Here is a 22326-nt window from a genome sequence, read left to right on the forward strand (position 1 = left end):
TGTAAAAACAGCTGAATTTCTTCTCTGAGCTCAAAGATTCATTATTATCAGGAAGTCCTAAAAACTCACTGAAAAGCCTTCAGTTAATCCAAAATGCTGCAGCAAGAGTCCTGACAGGGACTAGAAAGAGAGAGCAGATTTCTCCTGTTTTGGCTTCCTGTTAAATCCAGACTCTAATTTAAATCCATCTCATCGCACACAACATCTGGAATAATCAGATCCCACTGAAGGCTGACATGTGGGCCTCACTGCTAAACATGTCTGTCTGTGTGTGTGTGCTAGGGAATGTAAATGTATAGCATTGTTATATCATTAATATCAAAATATGGCACTTTTATATGAGGTAAAAATGTATTGTGGTATTACCGTGGGCACCATGATATGGCAACAGCCCTAATTCTGGACATATATCCATATTCAGATTATAGTTATTGTAACATTGGTGGGAAATTCTAGAAAGTATAAGTCATGTCAGTACAATCTGAACACGCACACTCACTGTGCGTTCGATTCTCCCTGATTGTTAGAATACTATATTATAAAAATATGTGTGGCAACTCAACTCACCGATTTGTCCTCTACAATTTCAGGATCCATTTCCATACTGGCTTTCTTGGTTTCTGCAAGGCTCCTTGATTTGCTTGATTCCTTTTTTTGCGGTTCCTTGGGAGGCTCTTGTGCTTTGGTGCCATCTTTTGCTGGAACTTGTGAAGGGATAGGGGCTGGCAGGGGTTTTGGTGCTGGTGGTTGAATTTGTTTGACAGGTGATGGCAGCAAGTGTACAAGGTCAGATGGGTGAAGATCATCCACTACACCAATTGGTTCTTCAGGGGGTTGAATCTTAAGAGTTGCTTTAACATGGTAACCATGGAACTGGGAGTGAATCTGTCCATTGCTTGAGTAACTGCTGACTGTAGTGGTAGCAGACTGTTTGACTGCTGGAGAAGCCTCTTGTTGCCTTACTTGCTGTCTCAGAGAAAGTTTTGACGCTGCTTTTGTTATGCCTGTACAATGAAAAAAAGACAGGAGTAATGGAGACCACAGTTAACCAAATGACTAATGCGTATACAATATACTGGTTCAGGAGGTAGAATTTCAAGTTTTCAGTCAACCTTCACATCTCAGTTCAGCTTCACAGTATCTGCGGGATGCTGTTAATTTTCAGCAAGACAATAAGCAAAAAGACCCTCCAGCTTCCTAATTGGCAAACCATGGGTCTCTATAACCTAATCCAACCTAAACCCACCAAACACAGATGGTTCAGGATGAGATGAACTACAGAGTCAAAGAAAAAATAACAGCTTTCAGGAGAACTTCCTCCAGACTGTTGGGAAACCTCCTGTTGCAGTAAATATGTAGAAATTAGCTGTATTACTATTACAGCTAATATCTGATAGACAAACATGCAATAAAGTTGCTTACCTGCTGTCAAAGCCTCCGCTGCTGCATCAGAGGCAAGAGTTTTACTGCTGTAAAAAGCCTTTTTAGCAGCAGTAGGTGAAGGACTAGGGCTGGGACCTGGGCTTGCAGATGGAGACTGGGTTGGTGTTGTGCCTTTCCTGTAGAAATGTGGGCTCCCCGAAAGAGATTTCTCTTTTGTCTCCTCTCTGGGCTTCTCAGTTACATCTTGGGAGTCACTGTACTTCTGCAGTGTGTAGTCGGGTCCTAGAAACAAACACACACACACACACACACACACACACACACACACACACACACACACACACACACACACACACAGACTTTTTGTTCTCTACACTTAGTTTGAAAGACAGATCAAAGTCAGATCGGACACAGCTGCCTTAAAAAACCCCCCCAAAAAACAAAAAATAATTACAGTTGGAACAGTTACAAATTTGGACACCATGTATCAACACCACTGTGGTGGAGGTGTGGTCTGTAGCTCCGCTGCAGAAGAGGGGTGGCACAGTGGGCTCAGAGCACAGTGCCAGAGAGGCTGGCAGTGCAGCTGGGGCCAGTCTGCTAATCAGGCTCTTCCTTTTTACTAACGCAGGGACCTGGCAGAGGGTTGTTGTTGCCAAGCTGAGACATGTCAGCTGCAAAGCTGCCACAACAAAACTCAAAGAAGTCTTTAAATAAATGGTCACTTACCTGAAAACGCTGTTTACTGGGTCTGTCTATCACAGTTGTCCCGAAAACGCAGGACGCATGTCAGATCCATAGCCTGTACAGCTGGCCCAGCTGCTGGGTCAGATGGCGGCAGAGCTCACAGCCGTGCACAAACAGTACATGGTGGTGCGTAAGGGGAAACTGAAGACACTCCTGGCCACAGCAGAGGGGTGTCAGTGGCCTATGGACGAGTGGTTGCTGCTGCTATGGAGGGAGGCTTAGATGGTGGCCCTGAGCTTGCTGCCGGCATCGCGGTGCTTTCCCAACATCTGCCGGGCCATGCTGGACCGCTGGCAATTCTGGAAAAGTGCAATGTCGGCAGAGTATTGGCCCTTCACTCAGCAGTTCATGGGCCCAGCGGTTCTCTGATGTGGTGGCTGCAGCCCGGGGGATCAGAGGGGGAAGCGTGGCAGTTTGAGCTGGTGGACCTTGAACAATTTGTGGAGGGGTTCCCTGGGAAGACAGCGCAATGGGTCCACTGCCCTCGACCAGCGAGCCTGGAGGTGGTAGTCATGCTGGCAGAGATCCACAAGCAGCATGGCTAGAGGAGACTGAGAGACGCGGCCGCCTAACGAGTGGGATGAGGCCAGTCTCAGCTCCGAGATGCTGGTTTCCCTTCTGTGCTGCAATCACATCTCCCTGTTCTGCCTTCCCAGGCACTGCACCAGGACCCACACGAGCTTGGGGCAGGAGTGTTGGAGGTGCACGTGATAAGGACACATCTGCTGGGAATGTCTATGGATGGAGGTCAGACAGGTGTTCCATGTTGCAGGCCCTCCAACACCCTCTATCCATCTGAGAGGGACGTACAGCACACCGGTAAGTTACCAAGGGGGTATACACAAGGCTATATGGTGGACTTGGGCTGCATCCAGAACCTGGTCCCCCAAACTCTGATCTAACCCAGGGTTGGAGTCAGAGTGGGTGAGTATCTCTTGAAAGCGATACTGACTGACTGACTAGTGCACATCGCTCATGTCTTTCACACTGAAAGAAATGTGCAAATTATTAGAGATTCAATTTATCTGGACCAGCATCTACCACTTTCAGACAGCCAGGTTGGTGGAGCATGTGGGCTTCATAGATAATTGGCAAACCTTCTGGAGGCAACCTGGTCTTGTTAGGAGAGTCGGCATCCATCCCACTTTGGATGGAGCAGCTCTCATTTCTAGAAATATGGACAAATTTATTAAACCCCCCAAAATATGACTATCCAGAGTTGGGACCAGGAAGCAGAGTTGCAGTCTTACATGCCTCTCTGCAGCTTCTCTCCTCCTGCTACTTCCCCAAAAACCCATCTCCATAGAGACTGTGTCAGCTTCCAAACAGACAAAAAACAAACTAAAAACCAGCAACAAACAACTTAAACATAAACAATTACAAAGAAAGAACAATACAGTATCCACATCTGAACCAAAGAGTAAAACAGTGAAATGTGGATTATTAAATATTAGGTCTCTCTCCTCCAAGTCTCTGTTAGTACATGACTTAATAATTGATCAACAAATCGATTTACTCTGCCTTACAGAAACCTGGTTGCAGCAGGATGATTATGTTAGTTTAAATGAATCAACACCCCCGAGTCATTCTAACTACCAGAAACCTCGAAGCACATGCCGAGGGGGCGGTGTGGCAGCAATTTTTCAATTAAATTCAGTTTTATTTATATAGCGCCAAATCACAACAAAAGTCGCCTCAAAGCGCTTCATAGATACAGAGAAAAACCCAACAATCATATGACCCCCTATGAGCAAGCACTTTGGCGACAGTGGGAAGGAAAAACTCCCTTTTAACAGGAAGAAACCTCCAGCAGAACCACTCTCAGGGAGGGGCGGGGCCATCTGCTGCGACCGGTTGGGGTGAGAGAAGGAAGACAGGATAAAGACATGCTGTGGAAGAGAGACAGAGGTTAATAACAGATATGATTCAATGCAGAGAGGTCTGTTAATACATAGTGAGTGAGAAAGGTGACTGGAAAGGAAAAACTAAATGCATCATGGGAATCCCCCGGCAGCCTACGTCTATTGCAGCATAACTAAGGGAGGATTCAGGGTCACCTGGTCCAGCCCTAACTATATGCTTTAGCAAAAAGGAAAGTTTTAAGCCTAATCTTGAAAGTAGAGATAGTGTCTGTCTCCTGAATCCAAACTGAAGCTGGTTCCACAGAAGAGGGGCCTGAAAACTGAAGGCTCTGCCTCCCATTCTACTTTTAAATACTCTAGGAACAACAAGTAGGCCTGCAGAGCGAGAGCGAAGTGCTCTAATAGGGTGATATGGTACTACAAGGTCATTAAGATAAGATGGGGCCTGATTATTTAAGACCTTGTATGTGAGGAGCAGGATTTTGAATTCTGGATTTAACAGGAAGCCAAAACAGGAGAAATATGCTCTCTCTTTAGTCCCTGTCAGGACTCTTGCTGCAGCATTTTGGATCAGCTGAAGGCTTTTCAGGGAGTTTTTAGGACTTCCTGATAATAATGAATTACAGTCGTCCAGCCTGGAAGTAATAAATGCATGAACTAGTTTTTCAGCGTCACTCTGAGACAGGATATTTCTAACTTTAGAGATGTTGCACAAATGGAAGAATGCAGTCTTACATATTTGTTTAATATGTGCATTGAAGGACATGTCCTGGTCAAAAATGACTCCAAGGTTCCTCACAGTGTTACTGGAGGCCAAGGTAATGCCATCCAGAGGAAGAATCTGCTTAGAGACCATGTTTCTAAGATTTTCAGGGCCGAGTACAATAACCTCAGTTTGATCTGAACTAAGAAGCAGAAAGTTAGCGGCCATCCAGGTCTTTATGTCTTTAAGACATTCCTGCAGTTTAACTCATTGGTGTGTGTTATCTGGCTTCATGGACAGATAGAGCTGGGTGTCATCAGCATAGCAGTGTAAATGTATGCTATGTCTTCTAATGATGCTGCCTAATGGAAGCATGTATAATGTAAACAGAATTGGTCCTAGCACTGAACCCTGTGGAACTCCATAATTAACCTCAGTGTGTGAAGAGGACTCTCCATTTACATGCACAAACTGGAGTCTATTAGATAGATATGATACAAACCACTGCAGTGCAGTACCTGTAATACCTACAGCATGTTCTAATCGCTCTAATAGGATATTATGGTCGACAGTATCGAAAGCTGCACAACGCTTTCACACCAGCCTATTAATCAACCAAAGACCCAGACAGACTTTTAATTCATTTGAAAGCCTGATGCTTAGCCTCGTCCACCCCAGATTTAAAACTCAGAAACCAGTCTTACTTGTTATCATCTATCGTCCACCTGGGCCTTACACAGAGTTTGTCTGATTTCTCAGACTTTTTATCTGATTTAGTTCTGAGCTCAGATAAAATAATTATATTGTACGACTCTGGATACTGTAGCTCCTGTGAAAACTAAGGTCTCTAATCAGAAGTATTTGACTCCGTGGAATAATTCTCAAACACGTACCCTAAAGCAGATGACTCGTAAGCTGGAGAGGAAATGGCGTGTCACAAATTTAGAGGATCATCATTTAGCCTGGAGAAATAGTTTGCTGCTTTATAAGAAAGCCCTCCGCAAAGCCAGAACATCTTACTATTCATCACTGATTGAAGAAAATAAGAACAACCCCAGGTTTCTCTTCAGCTCTGTAGCCAGGCTGACAAACAGTCAGAGCTCTTTTGAGCCAACCATCCCTTTAACGTTAACTAGTAATGACTTCATGAACTTCTTCACAAATAACATTTTTTATCATTAGAGAAAAAATTACCAATAATCATCCCACAGATGTATTATTATCTACAGCTACTCTTAGTACCATTGATGTTAAGTTAGACTCTTTTTCTCCAATTGATCTTTCTGAGTTAGCTTCAATAATTACTTCCTCCAAACCATCAACGTGTCTTTTAGACCCCATTCCTACAAAACTGCTCAAAGAAGTCCTGCCATTAATTAATTATTCGATCTTAACCTCCTAGGACCTGGCGTCCACATATGTGGACATCACATTTTGGGTTATTTAGACCAAAATACTCAATTTTGCTCTACAAGAGCCTGATATCCACTCCACCGAGGACATTATACTGCTACTGTTCTATCGAAATTTTAAATGAATATCCTCATATGTGGCTCTCATTTTTCTCAGAAACAAAAATTAGGTAAAAAAAAAATCTGGCAAATCTTTGCTTTTACATTCATCAGGACCCAATCAGCCCAAATACCAAATAGAAATTAAAAATGCATGCCGTGGAAGAGTTCGGGTCTTAGGAGGTTAAATATGATCAACCTATCTCTAATGATCGGCTATGTACCACAGGCCTTCAAGCTGGCTGTAGTTAAACCTTTACTCAAAAAGCATCTCTAGACCCAGCAGTCTTAGCTAATTATAGGCCAATCTCCAACCTTCCTTTCATATCAAACATCCTTGAAAGAGTAGTTGTCAAACAGCTAACAGATCATCTGCAGAGGCTTATTTGAAGAGTTTCAGTCAGGTTTCAGAGCTCATCACAGCACAGAAACAGCTTTAGTGAAGGTTACAAATGATCTTCTTATGGCCTCTGACAGTGGACAACTTAGTGCATGCCATGTATACAGTACGTAGCATATAACTGTTTGAATATTCAGATGAGAAACTTCCATCAGGACACCGAGTTATGGAGAAAAAAAGTGGCCCTGTTGTTGCATTTCAGCACACATCCCTGGTAAAGTCAAAACAATCCAGACTACGATGGTGAGAGTGGACGAAGCTGTGAAAGGCTGGCCATTCCTGAGGCTCATGTGAGCAAACACGAGGCCAAAGCTAATACAACTTTGAATCTGTCACAGTCATACATAACAGAGAAGGAAGCTGGAGGAACTATATGAAGCTGAGCAGAAATGTCTAAAACAGGAAAATGAAGCATTTGATAGATTTTGAAAGCGCAGCAGAGGCAGAGAAAAGGAGATTCCAGTCTATGCAAGGCCAGCAACAAGCAAAACATCAAGTGTTCATGGAGATAATTGGTACTATCACCACCACTTGGTGTCCTGGTCAACAACAGCACCCACAGTCACCACACTGGATCTATCTAGTTCCTGTGGGGTCACCCACAGGTAGTGCCTGGCCTATCCACTACTCTCCTGTACCACAGCAGTCCATGTCACCCGTTGCCCAAAAGACTGATGTCTGTCCCTCTATCAAAGTCTCGACAATTCTTGACAATGCACTGAACATGAAGAGACTTCAAAACCAACAAATGTCTCAGGTGGAACCCACCTGTGTAATTAAAACATTAACCAGCAGGTGATGATAGTTTCTCCAATGAGCGTTTTTCCTTTTTTAGTGCAGTCAGCTAGAGAGCTGAGTGACGTGGGTGCTGAACCGAAAGCACTCTGTACACTTCCATTTAAGTCTCTTCAAGGCACTTTATTTTGTAAGGTACCCTACAGAGAAAAGATCAACAATCAGATGAACCCTAACAGAGGGGGTGTCAAACTCAAATACACAGTGGGTCAAAATTCAAAACTGGAACAAAGTCGCGGGCTAACGTTAATATTTACTGAAAAAAAAATCTTCCTCTAGATATAAGAATGAATCTTTTCTTATGGACTCAAGCACGTTTTGCTGAAAAACTGAATATAGAACAAGCAAAGCTTAATACTAAACAATATATATATTAGCTGTATAATACCAGTAGGCCAGCTCTAATAGTCATTTGGTATGGCTTCGCGGGCCAAATGTAATTAGGCTGCGGGCCAAATTTGGCCCGCGGGCCAGAGTTTGACACCTATGCCTTACAGGGAGTGCAGAATTATTTATAGTTTTCACACATTAAGTTTTTTACTTCTCACTAAACTGTATCTTTGTATCTATCTACATTTTCTGTCATAATCTGATTTTACTTTCTATGCAAATATCAAAAAAGCTGTGTTTTTGTCTTTATTCAGTTCAATATAAATATCTGATATTACAGGGAGTGCAGAATTATTAGGCAAATGAGTATTTTGTCCACATCATCCTCTTCATGCATGTTGTCTTACTCCAAGCTGTATAAGCTCGAAAGCCTACTACCAATTAAGCATATTAGGTGATGTGCATCTCTGTAATGAGAAGGGGTGTGGTCTAATGACATCAACACCCTATATCAGGTGTGCATAATTATTAGGCAACGTCCTTTCCTTTGGCAAAATGGGTCAAAAGAAGGACTTGACAGCTCAGAAAAGTCAAAAATAGTGAGATATCTTGCAGAGGGATGCAGCAGTCTCAAAATTGCAAAGCTTCTGAAGCGTGATCATCGAACAATCAAGCGTTTCATTCAAAATAGTCAACAGGGTCGCAAGAAGCGTGTGGAAAAACCAAGGCGCAAAATAACTGCCCATGAACTGAGAAAAGTCAAGCGTGCAGCTGCCAAGATGCCACTTGCCACCAGTTTGGCCATATTTCAGAGCTGCAACATCACTGGAGTGCCCAAAAGCACAAGGTGTGCAATACTCAGAGACATGGCCAAGGTAAGAAAGGCTGAAAGACGACCACCACTGAACAAGACACACAAGCTGAAACGTCAAGACTGGGCCAAGAAATATCTCAAGACTGATTTTTCTAAGGTTTTATGGACTGATGAAATGAGAGTGAGTCTTGATGGGCCAGATGGATGGGCCCATGGCTGGATTGGTAAAGGGCAGAGAGCTCCAGTCCCACTCAGATGCCAGCAAGGTGGAGGTGGAGTACTGGTTTGGGTTGGTATCATCAAAGATGAGCTTGTGGGGCCTTTTCGGGTTGAGGATGGAGTCAAGCTCAACTCCCAGTCCTACTGCCAGTTTCTGGAAGACACCTTCTTCAAGCAGTGGTACAGGAAGAAGTCTGCATCCTTCAAGAAAAACATGATTTTCATGCAGGACAATGCTCCATCACACGCGTCCAAGTACTCCACAGCGTGGCTGGCAAGAAAGGGTATAAAAGAAGAAAAACTAATGACATGGCCTCCTTGTTCACCTGATCTGAACCCCATTGAGAACCTGTGGTCCATCATCAAATGTGAGATTTACAAGGAGGGAAAACAGTACACCTCTCTGAACAGTGTCTGGGAGGCTGTGGTTGCTGCTGCACGCAATGTTGATGGTGAACAGATCAAAACACTGACAGAATCCATGGATGGCAGGCTTTTGAGTGTCCTTGCAAAGAAAGGTGGCTATATTGGTCGCTGATTTGTTTTTGTTTTGTTTTTGAATGTCAGAAATGTATATTTGTGAATGTGGAGATGTTATATTGGTTTCACTGGTAAAAATAAATAATTGAAATGGGTATATATTTGTTTTTTGTTAAGTTGCCTAATAATTATGCACAGTAATAGTCACCTGCACACACAGATATCCCCCTAAAATAGCTAAAACTAAAAACAAACTAAAAACTACTTCCAAAAACATTCAGCTTTGATATTAATGAGCTTTTTGGGTTCATTGAGAACATGGTTGTTGTTCAATAATAACATTATTCCTCAAAAATACAACTTGCCTAATAATTCTGCACTCCCTAAGTAAGCACTTGGCGACAGTAGGAAGAAAAAAAAAAACCTTTTAAGAGGAAGAAACCTCCTGCAGCACTAAGGTCAGGGAGGGGTGGTAATCTGGCACGAGGGGTTGGGTGAGTGGAGGAAGACGGAAAGAGATTAACAATAACTAACGATTAATTAAAACCAATGATTGAATCATTGTTGTATAAACACACTGTATAAAAAAAGAGGTGAGTGAAGAAGAAGTGCATCATGCAAACCCCCAGCAGCCTAGACCTATTGTAGCATAACTAAGGCTGTGTTCAGGGTCACCAGGTCCAGCCCTAAAGATCATTTAAAAATGGTAAATGGACTGATTCTTATATAGCAGTTCCTACTCTCCCAGAGTACTCAAAGCGCTCTACACAACATGCCACATTCAGCCAAGCACTATCTTCTATACTTTGAAGTGCTTACTAACTACCTACTAACTACTATGTACCAGAGAGCAACTTGGAGTTAATATCTTGCCCAAGGATATTTGGCATGCAGACTAGGGAGAGCCAGGGATTGAACCACCAACCTTTCAGTCAGTAGATGATCTGCTCTACTTCCTGCCACCCCGGTTCTTAATTTTTTAAAGAACACACCATGCCAAGATATGCCAAGGTTTCAACTAAAAGCTCTTTGGAAATCACTTTTCGATGTAAAAATACTCTTATGCCTGTCAAACTGTGTTATATTTGGCATTTATCATACAATCAAAATAGTTTTTTTTGTGCCTGAAGATACAATTTAAAATGTGTGCAGATACAACACTGTTTCACGCCTTTTTTTGTCTGAAGTTCACAGGTTAATGTTAACAAAAAACATTCCACTGAAAATGATCAGGTACAAAGACCGGACTGAAAATTTGTGGAAAAAGCAGCCGATATCCAAACCTTTGTAAGAACCTTCAGAAGGCATGGAAAACTATTGCTAAAGACCATTTAAAAAAAAAAACATTGCAATATGATCTGGCTCCTTGGTAGCAAAATTTGAAGAAAATAGGGGAGGACCAAGACAACCTCAAAGGGTTTCAAACCCAACCTTCAAACAGTTGTTCTAAAACCTTTCATAACCTTTTAGGCATTTCAATCATACAGAAGGTCACAAATTAAACCTAACAACAGAAGTTCAACATCGCATGTTTACAAGCAGCAGCTCTACAACATGTGCAGGTGTTACAGTACCTGGCTGATGGAAAGATGGGGAGAGCTCCCTGGCCACAGCTCGGGCAATATCAGAATCCTGGCAGGCTGATTGTGAAGCCTGATCTGCACACTCTGCTTTGACCCGGGCATGGGACGTCCTGCAAGAATCCATATACTCATTAGTAACTAACATACTCAGCATAGTGTGCTCTGTCTGGTTTATTTGGAAGTGTTTCAATAGTTTCCATGGGGCTGCCATCTGGGGCTTCTAAAAAGCATTGATATGCAAGGCAGCTGTGAAGAAATGTGATGCACACAGCTTTTAGGTTTTTTTCTCTCCTTTGATATTGGCTGGACATTTCTCTTAATTGTAGACTTTGACAACGATAAGCCTTCGTCTTTGTGTGTTTTTGACTTGGCTAGTAACTGAAGAGTTTTTCTCTTAATCAAGGAAAGGATTTTGTAAATATCTACTTTCATTGCCTTGAGGGGTGTGATGGATGCATGCAACCACACAACTGAGATGCTTGGGTAATATTCATTTGGTCTTTTGTCTTATGTTTACGTTATGCTCTAAAGCTTCTGTGATCATAAGTTAATTAATTTGATATTTTGAGTTTACCTGTAATGCATGACAGCACTAAGCTATAGCCCAAATGGTGGCATAGACTTTGCTTTGCATTGTTTGTTATTTTATATAGGTGGGTGATTATATTTCTGCTCTTTCTGAGTTACCTGACCTCCGCTCCAGTCCTTCCTGGTTTGGCTGAAAGAGGAGGCTGAGGGTGGAGCTGGTTCAAATGCAGAAGCCAATAAAGTGGACTGGACCATCTATTGTGATCATGCAGGGGGAATGGGGTTCTTCTTGAATGATGGTTATCTGTTATCTCTTTAGTTTTCACCTTTGGTGTATATAATGGTTTATTCATTTGCTATATAACTGGAGCTGTTTCTCATTTGGGCAGGTCAGTTTGTTGAGTTATGTTTTTGTTAAGTGATTTTTGAGTAGCGGTCTGTTAAGTTAACCTCTTTTATGGGCCCACTTGGTTCTTAAAGACTTTATTTTTTGTTATTTTGAATTTTTGTAATCATCTTGTCCTTTTTGGGGGTATAATAAAACCCATTTTTTGAAGTTTACATTTGTGCCTGTGTTCCTGCCTGCTTGGTTCATGACAAGGGGTCTTTCAGGGCTTTTAGTGTTGCTGAATTTATTTGATTTGATTTGATATTTTTCTAAAGGAATAAACTTCACTTCTTTTATCTCCTTAATGATGAAATAATGAGGAAACTAACACATATGTTTGTTTACCCCCCCCAAGAGCTTCCCAGATGTCTTAGGGATGGGGTATAAACCCCTAAGAGCTTTCTTGGTGCTGTACTGAGGAATGTGGTTTCTCTGTCAATCTAACAAAGTATTTCTGCCAAACTGGCTAAAGAGGTAAAAACCAAAGGGTGATTAAAATGGAACAGTATAGAAAAAGAAACATTAAAATTATGTAGAGGGTTACATGGGTATCACATTTGATTAGAAATATGCATCAATTTTTATGAACACTATTCAGCTCATCCAGACTTAAAATGGTGAATGGACTGATTCTTATATAGCGCACTTCTACTCTCCTGGAGCACTCACAGCACTTTAGATCACATTCACCCATTCACAGCCATGCACACAAGCACTTTCTTCTACACTTTAAGTGCATTCTATCTAAGCATTCACACACATGCATACGCTGATGGATGTATCGGAGAGCAACTTGGGGTTAGTATCTGAAGGTCAAAGTGATGCAACATTTGAATCCAACATTACATAAAATCCCTGCTGTGATCATTACTAAAACCAACCAGCTGATCTATACCACAGCAACAGTGATCCTTGAGATGCTTGGCTATAAGTTGACCAGCCACAAGTAGCAATACCCGCCATGCAGAAAGAGGCTGAGATCAAGGGAAAACTGCAGGAAGTTAGCAAAATATTTAAACTGCAGAAAGGTATGAGGAAGAATGGAGTGTAGAAGAAGTACAACAAGCTGCTAATTCTGAGGCCTTTGAAACAACCAAACAAATATACACAGTCTTGGCTAACCGCCTTAAGAGGTATACCAGAAGTAGAAACCATGAGAATAAACCAGATGTTCTCTACTAAACCATCAAAGATGCATTAATATAAGGCAGGAAAACAATATGAGAGCAGTCCCACCAAGGCTGGAGATGAAGCAACACTGGAATAGCATATGGGAGATGGATGCAACACAACAACAATACTCAGTGTTTAGTGGATCTAAGAGCACCCCATAGCAACCACTCTAAACTGCATGTCATGTGATGTGACCATCACATCCAAGAAAGAGTCTCAAGCATGAGTTCGCCAGCACCAGGCCCGCACATCATTCACACCTACTGCCTAAGAGCCTAACTGTATTCAGTGAGCACCTGGCAGAACAAATGAACCAGCTGCTAATGGATGCAACTGGAACAGCTAACTGAAGGCTGGACAGTCTTGATTACCAAGGACCCTTCGAAGGGACTGGTCCCATCTAACTAACGTCCAATAAACTGCCTAACACCACATGGAAGCCTCTGCCAATGTAATTGTAACCTCTCTGTAACCTACAGAGAAATAACATCGTGGAAGAGGCAAAAAGTGAGCAAAAAATGTCCTAAATGCAGTTAGAATTTATTTAGAACTATAAATTAAATTTCTTTTAGCAATTATTGTTTTTTAATGTCACAATTCCAACCCTGCTCCTTTATCCGGGCTTGGACCGGTGTTCTGAGAAACCATCCTACTCTGACAAATCGTCCTACCCGTATTATAATTTGACGGTGACTTGTGACTAAACCTAACCCTACCCCTAACCATAACCCTAACCATAATGGATTGGATTTATATAGCGTTTTTCAAGGCACCCAAAGCGCCATAACCATAACCTTAAGTATTCCAGATGGGTGAGAGAAAAAGAAGTTAATTCGGCTTTGGTGTTGTGCACATGCGCCGCGTCTGCGCAGAAACATTGGGTAGGATGTTTTTTGAGGTAGGATGGATTCCCAGAACACCTGCAAAAGTGACCCGAAATTGGCACTCTGGTGGAGTTGCTGTGTGTGTGTGTGTGTGTGTGTGTGTGTGTGTGTGTTTGTTTATAAATAATTATATATAAATTATATATAATTATTATAATTATATATATATAAAATAATTTCCCCCAGGGATCAATAAAGTATTCTGATTCTGATTCTGATAAGTAGTTTTAAACCTTGTGATCCACAAAACAGCATAACAGTAAAAGAAGAACTGACTGCGTTACAGTCAGTGCGAGAGCAGCGGCTTCGCTCATGCGCGATTCATTTGCAGTTTGGACGCATAGGGGTCAACATCTCTGTGCCCTGATAGCAGATGGGGGAGGACCATCATCCGCCTGTGAGCACTTTGGCACGGGTGAGGTGCCCACGGCAGCACCGCTGCTTGTTGAGAGTAAGAGCAATATGCATTTTAACGTCAAAAAGTCGTCATAAATAAGTCTCCAATAATACCAGAAAAAGTCACCAGATTTGTCGCTAGTCGCTTTTTTAGAAAAAAAGTCTCTAAGGGGGTCTGAAAACTCGCTAAATATAGTGACAAAGTCGCTAAGTTGGCAACACTGGAAATAATTTAGACAGTTTGTAACTCTTAGTGATGCCGCAGTGTTCGTTTGACTTTGGGACCTGAAGAAGACGGAGTTTTGGACCCAGATCACTCCGCGGGGCTCCTGAATACGGCAGCCGTAATGCTCCGGCAATCCATCAAGCGGTGTGGCTTCATAGCTTACCAAAGTTGTACTGAAACATTTTTGACAGATTTCTGCGCGCCATGTACCACATAAAATTGGTTCGAGGTCAGTAAGTACAACCAGAATTCACACATAAGGCGCACTAACGATTTTTGAGAAAATTAAAGGATTTTAAGTGCGCCTTATAGTGTGTAAAATACGTGATACAGAAGAAAAGAATATATCGCGATATATATCGTTACCGCACTTGCTTCAAATTATACCGTGATATGGATTTTTAGGCCATATCGCCCAGCGATAAAGCCCTACCCTGTCCCCACTGCTGTTCTACGTAAGCCTGAACAACAAAAAGATGGAAAGTAGTCAGAACTGAGCAGGCTGCAATATCAAAATGCAATATTCCAGATATTGAGGATAGCTAGAATTACATGGGAATACAAGAGGTGAACTGAACAATGAAGAGGCCACTAGAGAAGCTGCCTTCGCCAAAGAGCAAGGCAAATCCTGAGGAGTCTGCTGAATGGGAAGAACAAGCTCTAGGTAATCAACACCTATGCCCTGCCAGATACCCTGCTGGAATAATAAGCTAGCCAAGGGAGGAGATAGAAACCACTGACATTAAAAAAAGAAAAGCCTTTACCACGTATCGAAGGTTTCATGCCAAATCCTGGCCAACGAATAGTGAGTGTAGAATTACTATCCAGGATGTAAGAACAACAACAACAATCCATCAGTACATCAGAAAGATGGCCAGGAATGATCATGTGCTTGGTGATACCTCAGGCAGCAGAAACCCAAGAGAAAAAAGGAGCAAGAACAGCAAAGATCATAAATACTAGTTGGCAGATCATACATGGAAAGCTATAATGAAGTGGATGGCATAGTATGCAGGAACACCGTTGCCGAGTAAGGCCTGGAAGTGCTAAGGCTAACCAGCCAGTAGTTGGGTCCAAGCAGAGGAGGAAGGCTGTAGTGATAAGATGTAGCAATAGCAACATCAGGAAATAGGAACAAGATACCTGAGAAATAACAAGGGCTGAGAGAGGAGATAGAAAATACGTGGAAGCTGAAGGCAACTGTTGTCCCTGTAGTAATCAGAATACTTGGGTCACTGTGCCCAAAATTGAGTGAGTGGCTCCAGTAGATTCTAGGTATGGCATCTAAAATGGGTTTCTGGGGCTGAGATGCATGCCGGCAGAGGAGATTGAGGTGGAAGTGATGCTGGTGTTGGCTTGACTGGTGGGGACTTCGGGGTTGGTTAGGAGTACAGGTGAATATGCAGGTGTCACAGGAGGTCAGATCAGTGAGGCAGTGGGAGGAGGGCATCTAGGGGTGCTGATGATATTTGAGATGGGGGATGTGCAGTTAAAACAGTTGAAAAACAGGCTTGAAATGGTGTGTTAGTTTTACACCAGATGTAACCAGACTCAACCCTTTAAAAAAGTTTAGACAGAATATTTTTCCAAAGGTTTTGGGGATTTAACGGTTACTTTTTCACATAGAGCAGGTAGGGTTGGATAGCTTTTTTTTTCTTTTAATAAACTAAATGAGCATTTACATACTGGGTTATCTTTGTCCAGTTTTAAAATATATTTGATCATCTGAAACATGTGACACATATGAAAGACAATCCCAAACTAACAAGCAGCAAATATTTTTTCATTCCACAGAATACTAAGTACCATATGCTTACTATGAAGTTTCAATTACATTTGTAAGCCAGTGTGTCAAAATGAGCAATAAAATGTCTTTGTGTCAAGCCAAAATATGCAGAGTAGTATTAAGAGTATTACTAATAGTATTTAATAATGAGCAGTATATGCTCTGACAATAGTATAGATAAAATATGGATAAAACTTTGGATAGTATATACTACCCAATATACTTCCAATGTAGTAAAGAAAAAGGTGGTAAAAGTAGTTGTAACTTCCTTATGGTTCTCAGGATATTTTACCTGGAGATGGCAATCTCAACTTTGGTTCTGGCGATGGCTGCTGCTCTCACTGCTCCTTCAATGGCACGATCCACTTTTTGTTTGGTCTTGGTATTCTTTAGTGGGAACAGCTGCTTCCTGATACCCCGGATCAGCATATTGTTCTTGTACTTCCCTTCTTCCTTCGTCCCATTAGGAAAGATGGTGCAGCCATAGCCATGGCGTTTATTATTCAACCACTCGCCTTCATATTTCATGCCATTAGACCGCTCAGAGATACCAAAGCCACTGCGTTTGTCATTTTTCCACTCGCCCACATACGACTCGGTGGTGGTAGCATCCACACTGTCCTCAAGAGGCAGGTAGTCATCGCCAGGGTCTCCATCTCCAAAGCTAATGGTAGAGTTGGCGTCACTTGAACTGATGCGGCTCATAGTAGTGTCACTGTGTGCTGAACTGCGCTTACTAGAAATTGATGAGCGTGAATCAGATTTGCGTAGTCGCTGAAGGCTACCAAAAAAGGAGCCACGGCGAAAAAGACCCTTTCTCTTCTCTGAACCCTCTCCATCTGATTGGAAGTTGAGCACAAAACCACCACGTGTGCCAGCAGGGCTATCGGATAGGCTGTCACGCAGTACTGTACCATTACTCTGCTCACTGCGGAGTGAAGACAGCGAAGTTCGTAGAGGTGAGCGGATGACAGAAGCCATGCCATAAGGAACACTTTGACGTACTCCATAGCCGTGACGCATGCCACCACTCCACTGACCCTGATACGTGCCTATAGCAGTAGCAGAGAGACACACAGAGAGAAGACAGACTGTGAGTAAAGCATAAAAAAATAAGCAGAGACAGAATAAAAAGCATATACAGAATAATGTAGAATACAAAGTGAGTGATAGAGGCTACCAAAGTAAATAAAAAAGATCAAGAATGCAAAGAAGGATGCAACTAGAGCTCCAACAATGAATCAATGAACCAACTACTTTCTATAGTCGAATGAAAGTCATTTTAATCAACCTTTTGGCCATGCATCATTATAGCAAGACAAATATCGTACCACACCACATTACTTTATGACAGCGTAGGATACTAAGCTAAAAAAAACAAACAAAAACAAAGTCACTGCAGAGGTAGAGTAAAAATATAATTTTATTTTATCAACAACTTAGGTGACATTCCTAGCCAACAGAAATGTTAGCAATGTGTCAGGAGACTGTACAAACTTCAACTGCCATAAACAGGCTGCCCATCTACAAAGTCGTTATCATATAATTGTGTAAATGTATCAGTGATTATAACTATATCCAAAAGTGTTCAACAGATGTGCTTAAGCATGACATATCCAGGACACGTGTGAAGTGTAAAACACTGTGAGGCAGACTCCATGTTTAAGTAAAGGGTGGGCCATTTATATGGATACACTGTAATAACATGGGAATGGTTGGTGATATTAAAGTCCTGTTTGTGGCACATTAGTATATGTGAGGGGCAAACTCCTCAAGATGGGTGGTGACCATGGTGGCCATTTACAAGTCGGCCATCTTGGATACAACTTTTGTTTTTTTCAATAGGAAGAGGGCCATGTGACACATCAAACTTATTGGTAATGTCACAAGAAAAAGCCTTTGTTTAAAAAAAAATATACAATAAGACGTGATGAGGAGGGTCAAATATGATTGAAATGCACTCTCACTGGCTAACTACACGTGACTGACAGTTTCTCAGTGAATAGGCATCATACGGCTCTACTGTAACTTGGAAAGTAAACGAATATACAGGAAACAAAATAACACACTGACTAGACAGTTAATGAAGTTAAGCTAGCTGATGGACTGTAATGATGGTGGCTGGTGGCTAGCTACAGAGCCGTGGTTTTGCTAATATAATCACAGTAGCACAGGGAAGATGTAAGAAGAGGGTTGGTTTGATCTCAATAAAAGGTCACGGCCTGGGGGATCACCAGGGCGCTGATAAACTGTTTCTCTCTCGCTCTCCGGGGTGGAACTCATTCTCAACTCATCTTGTCCTCGGCCCACGCCCCTCAGAGGAGGAAGCACCTGAGATTCATTAACGCAACCAGTATTTAAGCCAGGCGATGACTGCTGTTCTTCGCTGGATCGTTGTGTTTGACTCGTGTTAGTGTCGTCAAGTTGCCAGCTAAGTTTCCCCTTTGTGTTTCTGAGCATTGAACTAACAAACATTTCCCTGTGTACAGACTCCCTTGACCTTTTCCCCGTTTCCTGTGTGGTGATAGTTGGAGAAAGAGAGCCTGATCATGTGTGTGGATTAATGGAAGAGGAGCGAGAGTCTGTTTCCCTGGATTTCCCTGGAGCCCCGTCCCCCCACTTTTGTACGTAGCACTATTTCTGCACATTTGTATATACATTCAGTGAACTGTGTAAATAAATTGCTTGTGAAGCTTCCTATCGCTGAGTTTTGCATGTGAGTTCTCACGACAAACCGTAACAGTAATGATCCAGCCAACCATGGACTCAGCAGACTCAACCCCCACCCTGCAGCCTGTCCTCACCCCGGAAGCAATTCTGGAATGCCACAAATGCTACAGCACACTAACTAGCAACTGGCTACGCTCACCCAAGCCCTCGCTCAACGCCCATCCACGCCTCCTCTGCATGTCTCTCCACAGTTACCGGCTTCCGAAACTCTGGCGCCCGTACCATCTACCTCTTCCGCACCGGCTCACCCAGAACCCCCGGAGCAATCTTTACCTGCTATGGAATCTTACTCGGGTGAGTTTCATAAGTGTGCAGGATTTTTGACCCAGATCACAGACCTATGAGACTGATGGGGCCAAAATTGCCTATATTGTTCAGCTGTTACAGGCAGGTATTGAACTGGGCACAAGCCAAGCTAAGAACTGACCCTGAGATCACTTAGCAGGACTTTCTCGTTAAATTTAAAAGTGGTTTTGAAAGAGGCACCGGAGCTGAGGTGGCTGCTCTTTGATTGTTGAACTTAAAGCAGGGGAGACGGAGTATAGCGGAATACTCAGTCGAGTTTTGGACTTTGGCTGAAGAGACCGGGTGGGGGCAGTCGGCATTGATAAGTACCTCACTGAATAATGTTTGTGATGAATTGAAAAATGAACTGGTAATGAGGGACTTACCTTTGACTCTCTCTGATGTGATTACACTGTGTATGAAGGTAGACGAGCATTTAAGAGCGAGCCGGGGAACCGGAAACTATATTACCCAGAGGCATCTGGGACACACGGAAATGGCGCTGGGCGGAGGCGCGACCAGTGGCGGAGGCAATCAGGTGTCAGACAGTATGGAAGAGGGTGAACAACCCATGCAATTGGGGCGCTCCAGACTAATGCCTGAGGAGCGACATTGACGGTGGAGGGCCGGTGAGTGTTTTTACTGCAGTTGCAAAGGCCATATCGCCAACGCTTGTCCGGCTTGGCCAAAAGACCGCCCGCCAGTAGAGAGGAGAGTATGGGTGGATGAGGTCTCCTGTTCACGGTCTCCTCCACGTCTCATGATTGCAGCAAAATGAACTGTGCAACTCAAGACTCATTCTCTTAGGGCTCCGATTGACTCTGGGGCAAACAGAACTTTATTGACGCTTCGCTGGCGCATAAGCTAAAACTAAGCACTGAAACACTACCACACTCTCTTCAAGTTACAGCCCTTAGTGGTCAGCGTCTCCCAGACATCACCCACATTACAGAGCCCATTTCTTTAACCCTTTCTGGAAATCATTCTGAAACCTTGCAGTTTTCAAAGCCCCCCTCACACCGCTAGTCTTAGGCTACCCCTGGCTGCGTCAACATAACCCAGTCCTTGATTGGAGAAAGGAGAGTAACCTGGGGTGGGGGGAGGAGTGACCTCAAACTGGTTTTTTTTTGCAAAGATAGAGCGTGCTCGCTGCCTCCTTACCAGCCGTACGATTGCGGGATTGACCTTCTCCCGGGCGCACCGCTCCCTACCAGCTGTTTATACAGCCTTTCACAGCCTGAATGTGAAAGCATGGAAAAGTACATTAACGAGTCACTTGCTGCAGGTTTAATTCGCCCCTCATCTTCCCCAGTAGCCACTGGCTTCTTTTTTGTGACCAGGAAAGACAAGAGTTTATGGCCCTGCATTGGTTATCGAGGCCTCAACAACATTACGGTTAAAAACAAATATCCTCTCCCGCTGTTGAATTCCGCTTTCGAGCTTCTCCAGGGGGCCACAATCTTCACTAAGACCTGCAAAATGCAAATATCCTGGTCAGGAAAAGTGAGGGGGATGAGTGGAAAACGGCCTTTAACACCCATCTTGGCCATTTTAATATCTTGTCATGCCGTTTGGTCTCACCAATGCTCCAGCTGTTTTTCAGGCTCTGGTAAACGACGTGCTCCGGGACTTCATCAACCACTTTGTCTTTTTTACCTGGATGATATCCTCATCTTCTCACGCTCCGTCACCGAACACGAACGCCATGTCAGACAGGTCTTACAACATCTCCTTGTGGACCATCTCTTTGTTAAGGAAGAGAAGTGTGAGTTCCACGTAACTACAGTTTCCTTTCTGGGCTACATCATTGAGCAAGGTAACCTCAGAGCCGACCCAGCTAAGGTTAAAGCCGCCATTAACTGGCCAACCCCTTCTAACCGCAAGCAACTCCAAAGCTTTCTGGGTTTTGCTAACTTTTACCTTCGTTTCATTCGTGACTACAGTAAGCTTGCTTTGCCAATAACTCGTCTCAACTCACCCAAGGTTCCTGTCAGCTGGGATGAGCCTTCTCTCATCTGAAGCTACGTTTCGCCTCGGCGCCCATCCTTTTCCAACCAGATCTCAGTCTACAGTTTGTCGTGGAGGTGGACGCTTCGGACGCCGGAGTGGGGGCCGTGCTCTCCCAGCAACAAAGTGGTAAGCTTCACTCTTGTGCTTAGTTCTCTCGCCGTCTCTCCCCCGCAGAAGGAAATTATGACGTGGGAGACCGCGAACTGCTAGCCATCAAGCTCGCCCTGGAGGAGTGGCGTCACTGGCTGGAGAACGCTGCCCAGCCATTCGTGGTGTGGATGGACCACAAGAATTTGGAGTATATTCGGTCAGCTAAACGGCCAAATGCCAGGCCAGCCAGGTGGGCCCTGTTTTTCACCAGATTCCAGCTCTCGATCACCTACAGACCTGGCTCTCATAACGTCAAACCCGGCACTCTCTCACGCCGATTCACTGCCTCAGAAGATACAGCTCAGGACTCCCCCATTCTCCCTCCCACGTGTGTTATTGGGACCCTGACCTGGGAGATCAAATTTGCCATTAGGGAGGGTCATTGAACAGAACCGGGCCCCTGAACGGGCCCTCCAGGTTTACTCTTTGTAGAACTCGTGACCTCTGTTAGGTCACGAGTGCTACATTGGGCTCACCTGTCACCCGGGGGTCCACCGCACCATTACCTTCCTTCAGCGCTTCGCCTGGTGGCCCTCTCTTGCAGAAGATGATTGTGAATGCATTGCCACTTGTCCAATTTGTGCCCAAAACAACAACGTCCATCAGCCATCTTCCGGCCTACTCCAACCACTGCCTACGCCAAGCCGCCCCTGGTCGCACATTGCTATCCACTTCATCACCGTTCAGCCACCTTCATCAGGTAACTCAGTCATTCTCACAATCATCGATCGCTTTTCTAAAGCTGCTCATTTTGTTGCCCTCCCCAAGCTCCCCTCTGCTCTAGAGACCACCCAGCTCCTGACTGACCACGTTTTACACCTCCATGGAATCCCCACGGACATAGTTTCAGACAAGGGTCCACAGTTTACGTTGCGCGTCTGGAAGGAATTCTGTAACGTCGTCAGAGCTCAGGTCAGTCTCTCCTCCAGTTTCCATCCGCAGA

At 43.6% G+C, this 22326-nt stretch overlaps 1 protein-coding gene across 3 annotated transcripts in view; it reads right to left on the reverse strand.

Moving 5' to 3' along the window:
* LOC113011001 (junctophilin-1-like) overlaps nt 1–22326 on the reverse strand; it is a 41517-nt gene that overhangs the window by 7950 nt on the left and 11241 nt on the right. For all 3 annotated transcript variants that reach the window (XM_026150360.2, XM_080292736.1, XM_080292735.1), the window contains exons 2-5: nt 16501–17260; nt 10819–10937; nt 1423–1665; nt 568–1004 (exon numbers count right to left, since the gene is read on the reverse strand). In XM_026150360.2, the coding sequence (XP_026006145.2) occupies nt 568–1004; nt 1423–1665; nt 10819–10937; nt 16501–17260 (1559 nt within the window). The remainder of the gene's footprint in view (nt 1–567; nt 1005–1422; nt 1666–10818; nt 10938–16500; nt 17261–22326) is intronic.

Source organism: Astatotilapia calliptera, chromosome 18 (assembly GCF_964374335.1).
Source record: "Astatotilapia calliptera chromosome 18, fAstCal68.1, whole genome shotgun sequence".
Classification (NCBI taxonomy): Eukaryota; Metazoa; Chordata; class Actinopteri; order Cichliformes; family Cichlidae; genus Astatotilapia; species Astatotilapia calliptera.